At 51.5% G+C, this 17,113-nt stretch overlaps 1 protein-coding gene across 5 annotated transcripts; it reads right to left on the minus strand.

The window, feature by feature from the left end:
- Positions 1–296: 296 nt before the first annotated feature.
- Mfsd13a (major facilitator superfamily domain containing 13A) lies at positions 297–15,433 on the minus strand. Of its 5 annotated transcripts, none has more exons than XM_050147031.1 (9): positions 15,354–15,433; positions 9,651–9,893; positions 9,154–9,236; positions 7,676–8,128; positions 7,451–7,571; positions 6,420–6,516; positions 4,319–4,490; positions 4,051–4,244; positions 297–2,371 (listed from the first exon to the last, which is right to left on the minus strand). In XM_050147031.1, the coding sequence occupies exons 2-9, from the start codon at positions 9,816–9,818 to the stop codon at positions 2,112–2,114; spliced, it is 1,548 nt and encodes a 515-aa protein (XP_050002988.1). In that variant the 5' UTR covers positions 9,819–9,893; positions 15,354–15,433; the 3' UTR covers positions 297–2,111. The 5 variants fall into 5 exon arrangements, with proteins under 5 accessions (XP_050002988.1, XP_050002998.1, XP_050003005.1 ...); XM_050147041.1 differs by having other exon boundaries at positions 15,284–15,375; XM_050147048.1 differs by lacking the exon at positions 15,354–15,433 and adding an exon at positions 12,466–12,516.
- Between the last annotated feature and the right edge of the window lie 1,680 nt (positions 15,434–17,113).

The raw sequence follows: 17,113 nt of genomic DNA on the forward strand, positions 1-17,113 counted from the left end.
TACCTGGATTAAAGAGTGAGTTCCGAGTCAGTCTCCACACTTAGTGAGACCCTGTCTCAAAGACAGTTGGTGTTTACAGTTCAGTAGAACACTTGCCTAGCATGCATGAAACCTTGCCTTCACCCCTCAGTGCCCCTCACCTGCCCACGCAAAGCATTTGGGAATGGTTGAGGAGCCTGAACCATTCCGATGACTGCAGAGAAAGGACACCAACACTTCTGTCCACCTGAACTGACTCCATGCAGCAAGCTGAGCGCGGACCTCCGCATGCACAACAATGCACATACATAAACAAATGTAATAAAGATTTGTTCTTTTAAAAAATTGGATGTGGAGCAGTGGTGGCGCACACCTTTAATCCCAGCACTTGGGAGGCAGAGGCAGGTGATCTCTGTGAGTTCGAGGCCAGCCTGATCTACAAAGCGAGTTTCAGGACAGCCAGAACTGTTAAAGAAAAAAAGAAATTAAGGGATCTGGGTGTGGTGGCACACACCTTTAATCCCAGCACTCCAGGGAGGCAGGTGGATCTCTGAAGCGCCTGGTCTATATAGAGTGAGTTCCAGGACAGCTAGGGCTACACTCAAAAAACTATAAATAATTTAAACCTGTATCTGAAAGAAAATTGGCAGATACCTAACAAATGTTTACTCTCCCCCAATAAGTATAAAGTATGGCTGCTTTATCATCCATATCAGAAAGACTGTCAGAACCACAAAAATACACATAAGCGAAAATAACCTTTAGAGAGCAACTGCTTGTTGGCTGGGCCATGTGCCTAGTTTGAATCCCTTTGCAGACCCTCAGAACCACTGGCCTAGAGCAGAAGGTTCCCTTTAGGATCAGTCTGCCCATGGGACACATCTAGAAACATCTGGACTTGTTCAGTGATCACAGCTGGAGACTGGGGATGCTATTGATAACTGGTAGGTAGAGGAGGCCCAGGTCGCTGCTAACCAGTATGCGACGGTCCTACAGTGAGGAAAATCACCCCCAGAGGTTTGCATCGCACTGCCAGTCCAGACCCAGTCTGAATCTGGGCGAAAACTCAGGCAGGGTGTTTCGGAAGCTCTTCAGGTGCGTTCAGGGTGGCGAGCCCCTGGCCTGGCAGCGGCTCCTTTCTGACAACTGTCCGCAATGGTGTGTGGGAACCGCACGGAGGTAACCGGCTCCAGGCCTGATCACCCAGCAGTCTGCTGGGCTGATTTGGTGGTGGTGGGAGTGGTTATTATTTTTTTTTTTTTTGGTTTGATTTTTTCGAGACAGGGTTTCTCTGTGGTTTTGGAGCCTATCCTGGAACTAGCTCTTGTAGACCAGGCTGGTCTCGAACTCACAGAGATCCGCCTGCCTCTGCCTCCCAAGTGCTGGGATTAAAGGCGTGCTCCACCACCACCCGGCCCCTTTTTTTTTTTTTTTTTTTTTTTTTAGGCTAGCTTTGAACTTAAGGCAATCCTGCCTCAGCCTTCCAAACACTGGGGTTATAGGCACAAATCACCAGGTCCAGCTCATAATTTGCATTTCTGTCCCAGTATCGCTAGGAAAATGCTCGTGGGGTACTTCCCAGCCCCCACCAACCCTGTGCACCTGCTCCCCACACACAGGGCACAGATCTCAGGAGTAGAAATGACTGGCTTTACTCGAAACTCTTTAGAGTTTGGAAGCCTGCTGGGCTTTGGGGAGCCCACAGCACAGAGGCCATGCTACTTCCGACTGAAGCAGAGAAGCCTCGGAGAAATGACTACGAGGAGAGACAAGGAGCACTTCAGTCAGCTTCGCCTGAGTGGGCAAAAGGAGCTACAGTCTCAGAAGTTCCTGAACCCACCGAGTTGCCAGCTCCTGAACCCCAGCACCTCCTTGTGCACCACACTCCCCCTGCCCTTTCTGGTCCTCCTTCCTTCTTGCCCCACAGGAGCCTCAGTTACTGAGCACATACGATCCAGCCCTTGCCCGAGCTCAATCAGGCAGCTAGCGAAGGGCCGACCTCCCCAGGAGCGGCCCCAGCCACCTGCTCTCTGAGCTGCACCCAGCGAAGGTGAAGCAGGGTGCTGGCCGGCAAGAGAGGTTCCTGCTGGGACTGGGGCAAGGACCTCGGCAGAGTGGCTTTGCAACCGCTCTCACACCATCTTAATGTCCAGCGTTCGGATCTGTGCCAGGTTCTGGCGCTGGGCCTTGACCATGCGGAGGCGTCTCCCGTGCAGCGTGAACTGGGACCAGGTGAAGAGCTGCAGCAGCGCGCAGGTGATGGGCACCAGCACTAGCAGGTAGAAGCAGCCCTGGCGGAGTGTCGCAGCCTGCGCTGGGGCCGGGGCTGGGGGCTCTGGCCTCGGCTGGACACTCCCCACGATCACTGGGGACTGCTGAAAAAGGTCATGACCTACGGTGAGAACACACAGAAGGGCCATGGTCAGCCCAGCTGCGCCTCCAAAGTCCACAGGCATCTCAGGCAGTACAGGTAAGTGTCCTAAACCACACTTAAAAAGTTAAAACAAGCTGGGCGGTGGTGGTACGCGCCTTTAATCCCAGCACTCAGGAGGCAGAGGCTCTGTGAGTTCAAGGCCAGCCTGGTCTACAAAGTGTCTAGGACAGCCAAGGCAGCACAGAGAGATCCTGTCTCGGGGGGAAAAAAATTAAACAGTGGTTTCAGTCTTGTAGTTTCCTGCTTTAGCCTTAACAAGTAGCTGGGATTATAGGTGTAGGTATATGCCACAATTCCTAACCAGCTATATTTTATTTATTTATTTTTTCTTTTTTTGAAACAGGGTCTAAGTAATCCTGGCTGTTCTGGAACTTGCTATGGAGACCAAATTGGCCTTGAATTCACAGAATTCACTTCCTGCCTCTGACCTGTTGGGATTAAAGGCAAGTGCCATCATGCAGGGCTTCTTCCTTTCCTCCTTCCCTCCTCCTCCTCCTCATCTTGTCCGGGTGTCTAGCCCAGACTAGCCCTAAACTCCTAGTACAGTCAAGAATGGCCTTGAGCTTCTCATCCTCTTGCCTCCACTTCGAGTGCTTGGATTACAGGTGTCCATCACCACAGCGAGTTTGTGGGGTTTTAGGAGTCAGACTCCGGCTCCAGCTCCATGCATACTAGGCAAGTGCTCTCCAGCTGAGCTACGTCCCCAGTTCCTGAGAAACAAAAGGCCAGTCTCATGCACCTGTGCTGTTCTCGGAGTCGGCACGTAGCTGAGGGTGACGCTGCGGCCATTAGAGGTGTGTGCCGTCTGGCCCACTCCCACCATAGCTCTCTTCCTGTCTGCTTTGCTTTTTGAGACAAGGTTTCCCTATGTAGCCCTGGCTGACCTGGAGCGCACTATGAAGCCAGGCTGGCCTCAAACCGTCTCTCTCTTAATATTCGCCCAATCCCGCCGCGTCTCACACTCTTCCCTTCTCCTGAGTGTCGCTGCCGTATCTGTTGGTCCTCAGCTGTCCCTCCCTCACACCTGTCCTTAGGTGCCATTTCAGCTCCACAGTGCCCCACCTGCCATCTCCCTGGTCCACACTTCTATAACCTCTGCCGTCTCCTTAACGTCTCTGTGCTACTGACCACTCTGGGCTGTATGTACTCCTCAGGGCAGCGACAGTGAACTTCAAAACGTCAATCAGACCATGTCGCCTCCTGGCCTGAAACTCCACACTGAAAATCCAATCCATGCGACACCCTGTCCACCCCTCTCCCTGTCTAGAATTGTTTTTTTCAAGACAGGATTTCTCTCTCCAGGCTGTCCTGGAGCTCACTCTGTAGCTAGCCTCAGAGACCCATCTGCCTCTGCCTCCCAAGTGCCGGAAAAAAAAAAAGGCTTAATTACTCCGCCCTGTCTAGAATTTAAGCTCCACAACAGCCAAGATATTGTCTGTCTTACCACTGTTACCTCCCTTACATACGGGAGCCAACCTATACAGAGGTCTGTGCTGATTTGTTGGGGGAATCAATGAACTTCTGAAAACGTGAAGGGGTGCGCCAACAAGGGTCATCAACCCAAGACAGTGCAGGCCTGGGCACAGCCCTTCTGCATCCCTCACCAGAACCAGAGCTCATAGGACAAGGAGCCTCACCTGTGTAGAAGCAGAGGAGCCAGGTGCCCAGCAGTGGGGCAAAGGTCTGGCCAGGTTTGGTCACCAGGGCAACCATACCGAAGAGGAGAGCTGAGGCTGCCTGTTTCCGGTGGTTCAGCACCAGGTCCTCATCCACTAGGTCAGTGACCACAAGGGTCAGCAGCTTACAGGTGCCCTCAGTGAAGACACGGTTGCTGCCCATGGAGAGAGGAGCAAGAGTGAGGGAGGTGGACGCAGAGGTGTGGGGGCAAGGGTGGGCAGGGCATACCTGGCAATGAAGAAGCAAAGCAGGCCGGGGCGGTCCGGGCCAGCCAGCAGCATGAGGAGGCTAAGGCCCAGCTTGAGCAGGAAGAGGCCCCGCACCACGGCGTAGACACCCCAGCGCCGGCACAGGGGCAGGAAGTAGAGGTTGTTGAGATGAGGAGCAACATAGGAGATGCCTGGGGAGGGAAGAGAGTCCCGCCTCTTCAGGAGCAATGCCACAGCCTCCGCGGTGGTCGGCAGCCAACATCGGGACAATCAGAATCGATTTGCATTAACTGTCTACCAAAAGTGCCTTGCACTCTTCATGCTTTAGTATCATATCTTAATTTTTATTTAATGCGAATGCATGTTTTGATTGCATGTATATCCGTGCAGAGGCCAGAAGAGGCCATTGAGTCTCTTGGAGCTGGAGTTACAGACAGCTGTGAGCCACCTTGTGGGTAAATGGAAATCAAACTTGGGCCCTCGGAAGAGCAACCGGTGCTAACTGCTGAGCCACCTCCCTGCCTACTTTGTACACCCAAGCCCTGCGAGGTAGGTATTACAGCCCCTCGGGATTTATTTGGTTGACTCCAGTACCCTTCATGCACAGCAAAATCTGCGGATTTGCCAGCAGATGAACGGCACTGCATCTGCACAGGGCTCCTAGACAGACAGACTCCCTTTATATAAACGGCACTGCATCTGCACAGGGCTCCTAGACAGACAGACTCCCTTTATATAAACGGCACTGCATCTGCACAGGGCTCCTAGACAGACAGACTCCCTTTATATAAAAAAAACTGAATCTGCACAGGGCTCATAGACAGACAGACTCCCTTAATATAAAAAAAACTGTATCTGCACAGGGCTCATAGACAGACAGACTCCCTTCATATAAACGGCACTGTATCTGCACAGGGCTCATAGACAGACAGACTCCCTTCATATAAACGGCACTGTCTCTGCACAGGGCTCATAGACTCCCGCGCACTTTATTTTCTTCTAGCTTTTGAATTTAGTGCCATGCAGCTCCAGATGGTCTTGAACTCTTGATCCTCCTGCCTTCATCTCCTGAGTGTTGAGTGTTGTGATTACAGTCCTGGCCATCCTCCTGCCTTCATCTCCTGAGTGTTGGGATTATAGTCTTAACCACCATACCCAGCTTTATTTTTTATTTTTACTTTATTTTTGAGACAGATTCTCTCTGTGTAGTCCTGGCTGTCCTGGAACTCTCTATGTAGAGCAGGCTGGTTTCAAACTCAGAGATCCACCAAAGTGCTAGGATTAAAGGCATGTGCCATTACACCCAACCTATTTTATTTTGTTTTTGAGATAGGAACTCACTATGTAGCCCCAGCTAGCCTGTAACTAAACATATAATATAGACTATACTGGCCTCAAACTCTCAGAAATCAGCCTGTCTCTTCCTCCTGGGAGCTGGGATTAAAGGCCTGCACTGTCTTGCTTAACCTCTTTTTATTTTAATTGCTTTGACACAGAGTTTCACGTAGCCCAGGCTAGCACATACCTTGCTGTGTAGCTTAGGCTGACCTTGAACTGATCCTCCTACCTCCTGAGTACGTCAATTCCAGCTGTGTATCATCATGCCATGTTTATGTGGTGCTGGGTAATGTAGTCCAGCAGAGCCTCGCACAGGTTCCACACCCCAAACCCCTCTCATATACTTGAACTTATCTCTTTTTTCTTCCTTCAAATAATTTTTTTTTGCCTGGGTGGTGGTGGCACACACCTGTAATTCCAGCTCTCGGGAGGCAGAGTCAGGTGGATCTCTGTGAGTTCTAGGCCAGCCTGGTCTACAGAGCTAGTTCCAAAACAGTCAAAGCTATACAGAGAAACCCTGTTTAAGAAAGAAAGAAAGAAAGAAAGAAAGAAAGAAAGAAAGAAAGAAAGAAAGAAAGAAAGAAAGAAAGAAAGAAAACAAATGTAGCTCAGAAAGACTGAAGAACAAACCCAAGCCCGCTCAGCAAATGGCACACTGGCAATGCCCTGCATCACGTCCCGTGGGTACACCGTCATCATGAGGACTAAGGTGAGGACCACTAGACCTCCACCCAGGCAAACAGAACTGGGAGCAGGATGTGCAAGCTGCTGGCCTCACTTACCCAACAGGAAGGAGCCTGTCGAGAGGGAGATGTGGTCAGACAACAAGTGCTCCAGGAAGAGAGGGAAGAAGTTACTGTTGAAATGGCAGTGAAACACCTGCGGGGCAGAAGGGTGGGAGTTCAAGGCCGGGGCCAGCAGGGGGCAGCAGCGCTGGGCCTCAGAGCCAAGTGTGCACAGAAGGGTGGGAGTTCATGGTCACGTCCAGCAGGGGGCAGCAGCACTGGGCTTCAGGGTGAGCATAACAGTGGGAGTTCACCGGGGCACAGTCAGCAGAAGGACAGCAGCCCCAGCCTCAGAGCCAGGGTGAGCACTGGCCTCTCTCCCCATGCCACCAAACATGGAACTTACCAGAACAAACCTAAGTGACATTCCTTGTGGCCTACCTAATTTTACTAAAAGTTTGAAGGCGTGGTAAGATAGCACCTAAAACAATTTTTAAGTTTTCATGGTATAAAGATAATGAATATATTTTTGTGTTTAAAATGTATTTTAAAAATACAAGTTTTGCTGGATGGTGATGGACTCGTCTTTAATCCCAGCACTTGGGAAGCAGAAGCAGGTGGATCTCTGTGAGTTCAAGGCCAATCTGGCCTACACAGTGAGTTCCAGGACAGACAGAGCTACACAGAGAAACCCTGTCTTGAAAAACCAAAGATAGATAGATAGATAGATAGATAGATAGATAGATAGATAGATAGATAGATAGATAGATAAAGGTGTGTGTGTGTCTTAGTTTTTACATTATGTTTACATTATGAAGACAGGATTGGCCTCAGGCTGAGACCTGCAGCCTCAGATCACACAGAGAGGCAGGGCTGTAGCTCATCATTACTTAACAATATCCAAGGCCCTGGGCTCAGCACTATGGGAATGGGGGGCAATCATACAAGGGGGTGACTAAGGAGCACAGAAAGTGCTAGAACCTAGGTCTCCTAACTCCCCAACCTTCCTACCATCAAACCCAAGGAGGGCTCCTGCATTTCCATCTTGAAGTACCCTTGAAGGAGGGGTGAGGGAACAGCTCCCATACCTGTACCAGGTCCATGCCCACGAACCACAGGAAGTTTTGGTGGCGTGCCAGTTGCCGGAGGTACTGGCCCAAGGTGATGCCTGCTTCCTCACCACCCACCAGAGGCTCTTCCTCACATACGCTGTGGGCAGAGGGGAGGAGACGACAGGGTTAGCCCAGAGTGGGCCAGGGGACCGAGTGTTAAAATCAGACTCTGACCCTAGGGAGCCAAGGCTGGTGACTCACCCGCTATCCACGACCATGGCTGAGTACCCCCTGTCCCTTCTGGTGGTCTCAATCCGCCGCCTCAACAATTGTGTGGCCCCCAGGAAGCCCAGGCCAGAGCCAGCAGCTAGTACCACACAGAAGGCACGGAAGGAGGAGAGGTCCTCCTTGTTCCAAAAGGCGTAGGAGGCAAAGACAGACATGGAGCCAGCCGCACTGAAGAGGGAGCAGTAAAAGTTGAGGTGGGTGCGGTCGTGGGCCGAGAGAGCCAGGTCGGCCAGCAAGGCGTGGTGGTGGAGGTCCACGAGGGTCAGGAAGCCATCATAGAGACACAAGCACAGTAAGAACTGCAAGCCAGCAGGGGCCCAGGGCACCCAGAAGGCCAGGAATGACAATGCCAGCAAGGGCCCGTGCCAGCTCAGAGCCCTCACCCGGGTCAGCACCACGTCTCTGGAGGAGAGCCCGGCTCCCGACCTGTCAGAGGGAAGAAGACATTAGGAAGGAACCTTTGGGCCTGAGCAGACCCTAGCTCCCCTGGCCGGGCCCAGGAGATGGGATGGAAGAATTCACACCAAGATACACCCCAAGCCCAACCTGAGACTTAAGAAGCACAGCCTCCCAGTCATCCACCCCCTCCTCAGCCCATTGTCTGTCCCCAGCCTGTCATGGCTGATGACCAAAGAGCCATGAGATACTGATTCTCAGGCTGGTGGTGGTAAGGAAGTGCATTAGAAACAGCAGTGTCATGAGCCATATGATTTGTATTTTGATTGAGAAATCTTGCCTGAAGACCAGAGGCAAAGCTAAAGTCACTAGAAGTCAGACAATGGTGACAACACACCCTTAATCCCTGAATTTGGGAGACAGAGGCAGGTGGATCTCTGTGAGCTCAAGGCCACCCTGGGCTACACAAGACCAATGCAGAAACAAATCCAGGTGGTGGTGACTCACACCTTTAATCCCAGTCCTAGGGAGTCACACACCTTTAATTTCAGCACTAGAGGGAATGTAAAATGGGGGGGAGAGAGAGGCTTAGTCTGTTTAGCTTGTGGTCGCCCAGCCTTGGTAGAGGTAAGACTTCTCTTGTGGCTTAACTGTCTTGTTTTTATGGTTTTCGGGTTGAACCCCAATTTCTTTTTTTTTTTTTTTTTTTGGTTTTTCGAGACAGGGTTTCTCTGTGGTTTTGGAGCCTGTCCTGGAACTAGCTCTTGTAGACCAGGCTGGTCTCGAACTCACAGAGATCCTCCTGCCTCTGCCTCCCGAGTGCTGGGATTAAAGGCGTGCGCCACCACCGCCCGGCTGAACCCCAATTTCTGACTCTGGGTTTTTATTATTCGTGCTACACATGTCACTAGGGTCGACCCCTCCCCCTGGCCGAGCCATCCTCATACCACAACCGGTGTCCCTTCCGTTTCCCACCCCAGATGTGAGCAGTGCTCCAGCTTGGGCAACATCAGGGTGGGGTTGGGGCAGTGACGCGCCGTCTGGAAGACACACACCGGGGCTGGGAGCTGAGGAACTTGTGGTCACTGAGCCAGCCAAAGAGGGGGTCGTTGAAGCTGTTCCAGAGGAGGAATACAGTCTGCAAGCAGAGAGAAGGGAAGGTGGGCTGCACCCACAGCAGCACAGGGTTCCCCAACTCTAGTCCCTACACTTTCCCCAAAGATGGCAGCGCTTCCAGCCGGCAAAGCCCCTCTCCTGGCTGGTACACACATTAAACCCCCGTGACCAGGGCTGCTGGTAAGTGTATCCAGCAGATAAGCATTTGGCTACATTATATATGAATATACAACTGTGAACACCTAAGGCAGTGGTCAGGAGCTAAAATTCTCTTGAAGAGCCATTAGGACCCTGCCAGCTTTTCTGGCTGAGTCCTGCTGAACAACACAGCCTGCCCCAAGTGCCTAACACGGGGACAGAACCCAGCTCCTCTGCCTGCCTGGAAACCCCATGTCCTAGTCTCCCTCCCTGACTGGCTGTCCCATGTTTGGCCTACCTCTCCAATCCAGAAGGACAGTTTGTTGATCTTATACACCGAGACAAACGTGTCCACGTAGTACAGCAGGAACACGTTATGCAGGACGGAGGTGAAGAGGGCCAAGGAACCATACACCACAGCTACGGGCAGGCCCAACAGCCAGGCTTGGGGCCAGTCTAGTCTCATGGCTGCTGGCCAAGCCTCAGCCCCAGGAGCACGGAGGAGGGCTTACAGACGTTGGCAGTGGGATCATGCTCGTCTCTGGAGAAGAAGAAGCTAGTCAGAAACGAGGATCAGGAACAATTTCTTCTCCAGTCTAGCCCTCTGAATCGTTTAACAACACATAAGATAAAATAACTCATCCCAGGCTGGATCTGTGGCTCGGCAGCTCCTGGGTTTAAGCCCTGACACCGAAAACTTTTTTTTTCTTAAACTCCTTTGTGAGGAATTTGCATCTAAAACAAAGCTGGGGAATCCCCAGTGAAGCAGAAACAATCCAGGCCAGAGGCCACCACTCTGGAGCTGGTCCAGGAAACCGAGATGGCCACGGGAAGAGAAAGTGGGCATCCAAGTCCTGGGCCTGCTCACGTTATGGAGCTGCTGCTCAGCCCCCTGTACACCTGCTACTGTCTAGACACGACCACGGTGGGTTTGGGCAGTGTGCTCAATAGCATCGTCAAGGTAACCTCAGTTCCTTTCCTCTACATAGTGAGATTTTGTTTCAATACACACATGCGCATACACAGAGAGACAGACACACACTCATACACACATACACAGAGACACACTCACTCACACACACCTTTTTTGTTTTGTTTTGTTTTAGTTTTTCGACACAGGATTTCTCTTTGTAGCCTTGGCCATCTTGGAGCTCACTTTATAGACTAGGCTGGTCTTGAACTCAGAGATCCACCTGCCTCTGCCTCCCAAGTGCTGGGATTAAAAGCGTGTGCCACCACTGCCTGGATCACACAAATACACACATAGCACAGAAAATGTGGCTTCAGGACCTTTGGGAGCACAACACAAACTATCACTTCCATTACTATCCATAAGTTAGGTCCCCAGCACTGTGTCGGTCTGAATAAGAATGCCCCTCATAGGCTCCTATTTTTGAATGCTTAGTCCCCAGGGAGTGGAACTGTTTGAAAGGATTAAAAGGATTAGGAGGTGTAGCCTTGTTGAGGGGGGTGTGTCACTGAGGGTGGGCTTTGAGTTTTCTCAAGCCCAAGTCATGCCTAGGCTCTTCCTCTGCCTGGGGATCAGGCTGTAGCTCTTAGCTACTGCTTACACCTGGCTACGCGCTGCCATGCTCCCTACCACAGTGACCATGAACTAAGCCTCTGAAACGGTAAGCAAACCTTAGTGAAATGTTTTCTTTCATAAAAGTCGCCTTGGTCATGGTGTCTCTGCCCAGCAATAGAACAGTAACCTCGTCCCTCTCAGAACACAGCCTTTGCCAAAGGCCACTCCTACTCAATGACTGGCTCTTGTTACTGGAGGAGGACCTCCCTGAACCCATGCTGAGGCCAGGCTAGAAGACCTCAAAGGCTGGTGATTTTTGCCCTTAGAAGGGAATCCTCCTACAAATCACAACATCCTCCTACAGGTGAATCTAGTCTACTAGATTTACTACTACGAGTAAATTTAGTCATTTACTACTACCGTGCCTCGACTTGCTCATCTGCAGGATGGGCAAATAAGAGCTGTCCTTACCAGACTACAGCAAGCCTTAAACTAATACTCAGGACACCCTGAGTACCACACCAGGCACAGGCAGATGCTCAAAAACTAGCCTTGCTTTCTCGAGACAGTGGAACTTCAGATCAGGACGCCGGGAACTCCCAGACCTGTCTGCCTCTACTCCCAAGCTTAGCGTTTTCTTAAAGAGGATTGGGTCAGAGCTGGTGGAATATCCTAGAACTCAGGGTGCTTTCTGAAGTAAGGGAAGTAGAGGAAAACCGTAGACACAGGAGGGTCAGAGAGGAAGCCCGCAAACGAAGGAACCCCGGGGAAGAACATCCCTCCCCACCCCCACCCCACCCATCCCACCACCCACAAGTCACAGACATCAGGTGGAGGAAGACAGTGGGTGTGTTGGAACTTTCCCTGTTTCCTCTCCAGATTCCACTCCTCTATCAGCAAACAGCCTTGGTCCTCTGGTCTTCCCACCCTCAACCCGCTCCACAAGCCAACAGAGGCCCCAAGGATAGCACGGAGCCCACATTGTTCTAGGTGCATAAGCCTGCAGATCCTGTGACTGTAACCTGCCACCAGGCTCGCCGCTCCCTTGCACAAGAGCTAGAGACCCCGTCCTGAGAATGGCCTAGTAGGTGGCCTTGGGCCAGCGGGAAAGTTGATACCAACTCCTTTAAAGTGGGGTCTAAATGCAAAATGAACAGAAAACAAGCAGCAAGCTTAGAGCCTAGGACACGGAGGAGGCTCCATAAACAACAGCTCTGGCCGGGTTCGTGACCTTTAAAATCAGCTGGGAGCTGGGGACATGGTTTAGTGTTTAAAAACACTTGCTGTGCCAGCACCGAGACCTGAGCTTGATCCATGGGACCTGTATAAAGATGGAAGGTGAGGGAGGTGCTGGAGGGATAGCTCAGTGGTTAGGAGCATCAGCGCCAGTCCCAGAGGACCTACTGCCTTATGACCTCATGGTTCCTGCATGAAGATGGTGCACATACACACACTCAGGCAACACACATACAGGTAAAACTGAATCAATCTTTTTTTATGGGAGGGGGTTCCAAGACAGGATTTCTCTGTGTAACAGCCATGGTTATCCTAGAATTCACTCTGTAGACCAAGTTGGCCTCGAACTCACAGGGATCCACCTGCCTCTGTCTCCCGAGTGCTGGGATTAAGGGCGTGCGCCGCCGCCGCCGCTGCCACCACCACCACCAAGCTAAATAAATCTTGACAACAACAACAACAAAATGTTCTTGGGACAGGCATGATGGCAAACAACAGGTGAGAGACAGAGTAGCCAGTCTCACGAGGAGCTGCAGCAGGAAGGTAAAAGACAGACGGATAGGCACGCCATACAGAGTGAGGTTGGATATTTATTTAGTGGGTTATGGAAGGGAAGGGGAGAGAGAGGGAGAAGGGGGACAAGGAAAGAAACAGAGAGAGAGAGAGAGAGAGAGAGAGAGAGAGAGAGAGAGAGAGAGAGGAATGAAGAGAGAGAGTAGGGGGAGAGGAGAGGAGCCATGGCAGCAGCTACCTCTTTGGGAGAGAGACAGAAAGAAAGGGCTCAAACTGCAGGAAAGAAGGATGATCTGCCTGCCTCAGTGGGTGGTGGGTGTGGTGGCAGTGGTGGTGGGGGTGTGGGAATTGGCAGGGCCTGTCTCTTAAAGGGACAGGACAGACTATTACAAAGACTTGGTGTGTGATTTATTTGGGAACTGAGTGATGGGCCCCCAAAGACCCAAAAGAGTAAAACAACCAACAACATACACACACACACACACACACACACACACACATAAAATGTTTTCTTTTTAAAAAATCAGTTAGGGACCAGTTAGGCATCCCTCTGACAAGTATGTAACTAAAGTCTTTTTTGTTGTTTATTTGAGGTAGGATTTCACTATGTAACCTGTGCTGACCTTGCTGGCCTCAAACTTGTGGCAATCCTCCTGCCTCAGCTTCCCCCGTGCTGGATAACAGGTTTATACACCCACACCCAGCTGAGCTGTGTTGCAGTATTCAGCATGGATGCATCTCGCTGCCTGCAGCATCCCCTGCCTTCCCATGTGTCCGGACATTTAGGATGGGCCTGGCTTCCACGTCCACTACAGCGACTCCTTCGCAGGACAGTTACTATTCCCATCTACATTTTATAGAAGCAACCAAGGCTCTGAAGTCCGAGGTTAAATAATCGGCCCACAGTCACAAGCTAGGAGGTGCTGGAGACATGGCTCAAAATCGGTTTTGACTTCAGACCTAAACACTTCTCACGTCACCAAGCACCCCTTCCACAGTCTGTCGGAATCCTGCTCAGTCAGTGCCCAGGCCGGGTCTTCACCTCCAGGCTCAGCCACCTTTTCAAGTACCTAGGTTTCCTCATCTTCCCCAGCCCACAAGCTCCTTAAGGGCAAGGCTAGGCCAATCTCACCGCGTCCTCCCAAGCTCCTCTACCACACAGCAAGTGCTCAATTAATGCCTGCTTAGTCCATTGTCCCTAAAAAGTGGATGCGGGTGTCTTTTGCCTTAGAGAGGGCAGTCACTGGAAAACTCCCAGAGCCCACACTGGGTGTTCTGGCTGGCTATGGGAATTGGAAAAACAGCAACCTGGAACAGGCACTGTCCCTCTGAGAGATACATGCGGACCAAGGCTGCAGCTATACAGAGGGGAGCGTTGAAAGGAGCGAAGAGTAACATTTTTTACACTTTCTCCAAGGGCACAACACCATGCTAAGAAAACAATATGGGCAGAACATGGTCCCGGTAGTAAAAGAGGCCAGACGAGATAGAAGGCCTTTGGTAAGCCTCCAAAAGATTCTATCAAGAGGGATGGCACCAACTGAGTACATTAAGAGACCACGGAAGCATTTCTGTTTTAGAAGCCCTCTGGCGACTAGCCAATCCCTCCCCTGGCAGTTCACTCCAAGGTTTCTGGGAGATAAAGAACAGGAAAGACTTCAACTCCCAGCAAGCCCTAGTGAGCCCAGGTAGGGGTCGCTATGGGAATTGGGGGAGGAAACCAGGCTGGGCCTGGAATACGGACAGGAGGGTGGCTGTGTCTTCTCTGGGAAGTTCTGGCCGGAGTCTGTAGTGACCACAGTAGGGGGTGGGGGGAAGCTACTAAGTAAGGTGGTATTCACTGTACTGGGTCAAGGCTAGACGTCGGAGTTTATCCCCACAGCGGTAGCGCAGAGAGCAAATCTATTTCCTGCCTGTCCTGGAAGGACTAGCAAATGAACAGGTGGAAGTTTGAGGCATAATAGCAAAGCAAACAGGAGGCATGCCATTTTCTCAGCGAGCAGCTGACTGGATTGCTATCTCCTTGTTTCACACGTGTTTGGCATCTTCACAGCCCGGCCAGGGAAGCCCTAGGAGAGCTGCAGCAGGGCCCTGTTCTCTCCCCCATATTAACAGGTTGACACTCCTCGGGCGGGAAATGGGACTTCCTCCCTCCTTCACAGAATTCTACCGTGGCACGGAAGTCACCGATTCACCTCAGAATCACAGAACACTTAAGTCCCTGAGGAACTGGGCATCAACCGGGAGGTTTTTACTCAGAAATACGTGGTTTTCGTTACGCTTGCACGTTAAAAATCACCTGATTTTTGATTCTCAAACACCAAGGCCTTACCCAGACCGCTAAATTGGGGTCTCTGGAGGTGATGCCCACCATAATTTTTTCAGGCTTCCCAAATGTGCCACCAGGGTTAAGGGCCGTCAGGTCAGTGTGTGGATCCCGGCCTGAACCATCGCATCCACGAACTCAGATTCTTCTGGGGACACCCTGGACATTGCATCCCCTCTCCTTACCCCAACAGTTTCTGCAGGGATTCTACGCTTACCCCTTGAACACAACTCCTCCTGACCCCAGAATTTCCCAATCCACAATCTGATTCCGCAAGGACCCCCGCAAATTGTCCCAAAGATTCTCACACCGCAAAGCATCCCCGCCCCACCCTCGGGCTTGTCGTTTGTAGGTCCGGTAGGTTCCTGCCCCCTCTTCCCGGCCGCGGGCCAGCAGCTCACCGCAATCCTGGCAGGGGATGCCTAATTCCGTGGCTGCCGGGAGCCAGGTGCCAGCCAGTGCGCCTGCGCGCTAGCAGCCCCGGGCTTCCCGGGTCTCTCCTCCCCCGCCCCTTCCCAGCGATTGGCTCCGCGCTGCTCGCCCGACCGCAGTCCGGGCAGGTGACCGCGCCTGAGGCTGTTGCTACCATGTTTGTCATGGGCTCTTGCCCTTAGGGACCCAAAAGAAAGTGGGCATCAGCAAACAGGTTGCCTGGACTCCTGACCGACTTATCCCCTCTCTTTTACCTGTTACTTCAGCTCAAATCAAATTTCTCTTGGGGATGCTCCTCCCCTACCCTGTTCCCAGTCCAGAGAGGATGAGCAAACGTTTAGCACTGCCAGCTGAGGCAGACATTCGTGTTCAGGGACTATCTAAGGCTGGATTGTGAGCCCTGTGAGAACGAAGTCCTGCTCGAGCTGTGGGCATGAGGATTCGGATCACAGCAGCCAGGGGATATCAGACACAGTCACTGGACCTTCAAGCCACAAGCACGCAGCCCGACCTCTTCGTAGAGGTAGTAATGAGATCCACAGCTAGCTCTGGGCCGACCTCCCAGAGTCCAGTGAAGAGAGGAGCAAAGGGGTCAAGGCCGTGATGGGGAAACCCACAGAAACAGCTGGCCTGAGCTAGTGGGAGCTCACTGACTGCGTACTGACAGCAGGGGACTTGTATAGGACCAAACTAGGTCCTCTGAATGTGGGTGACAGTTGTGTGGCTGGGGCAGACTGTGGGGCCTGGCAGTGGAACCAGGACTTGTCTCTAGTGCTTGAACTGTCTTTCTGGAGCCCATTCTCTTTGGAGGGGTACTATACTCAGCCTAGATATATTGGGGGGGGGGGCTTGGTCCTGTCTCAAAGTGATGTGCCTGACTTTGTTGACTCCCCACGGGAAGCCTTACCCTCTCTGAGGAGTGGATGGGGGTGTGAGGTGGGTGGAAGGTGTGGGGAGAGGGAGGAGAGGAGGGGAGGGAGAAGGAACTGGGATTGGCATGTAAAATGAGAAAAAAAAAAAACGTTTGTTTTGGTTTTTTTTGTTGTTTTTTTCTGAGACCAGGTTTCTCTGTAGCTTTGCAGCCTGTCCTGGAACTAGTTTTTTTTTTTTTTAATTTATTTTATTTATTATATATAGTGTTGTGTCTACATGTTTGCCTGAACGCCAGAAGAGGGCACCAGATCTCATTACAGATGGTTGTGAAGCACCATGTGGTTGCTGGGAGCTGAACTCATGACCTCTGGAAGAGCAGTCAATGCTTTTAACCTATGAGCCATCTCTCCAGCCCCGGAACTAGCTTTTATAGACTAGGCTGGCCCCAAACTCACAGAGATCCACCTGCCTCTGCCTCCCAAGTGCTGGGATTAAAGGTGTGAGCCACCACTGGCCGGCTGAGAAAAAAAACTGTTTTAAAAAATAAATTAAAAAAAATTAAAAGAAGAATTAAAAAAGGACTCTGAATAACAGGCCCAAGACAGTTTCTTTATTACCAATGGTATTCACAGCATAGAGAGGAGACTCCCACATCACTGCAGGTCAACCAGAACTGCACAGGTAGACGCTGTTTCAAAAAGAGAAGGGGCCGGAGAGATGGCTCAGAGGTTAAGAGCATTGCCTATTTTCCCAGAGGACCCAAGTTCAATCCCAGCACCTACATGACAGTTCACAACCATCCATAGGTAACTCCAGTCCCAGGGGAGTGAACCCTTCGTCTGACCTCCATGGACTT

The sequence above is a fragment of the Alexandromys fortis genome, unplaced genomic scaffold (assembly GCF_014885135.2).
Source record: "Alexandromys fortis isolate MF-2015 unplaced genomic scaffold, M_Fortis_MF-2015_v1.1 scaffold_16, whole genome shotgun sequence".
NCBI lineage: Eukaryota > Metazoa > Chordata > Mammalia > Rodentia > Cricetidae > Alexandromys > Alexandromys fortis.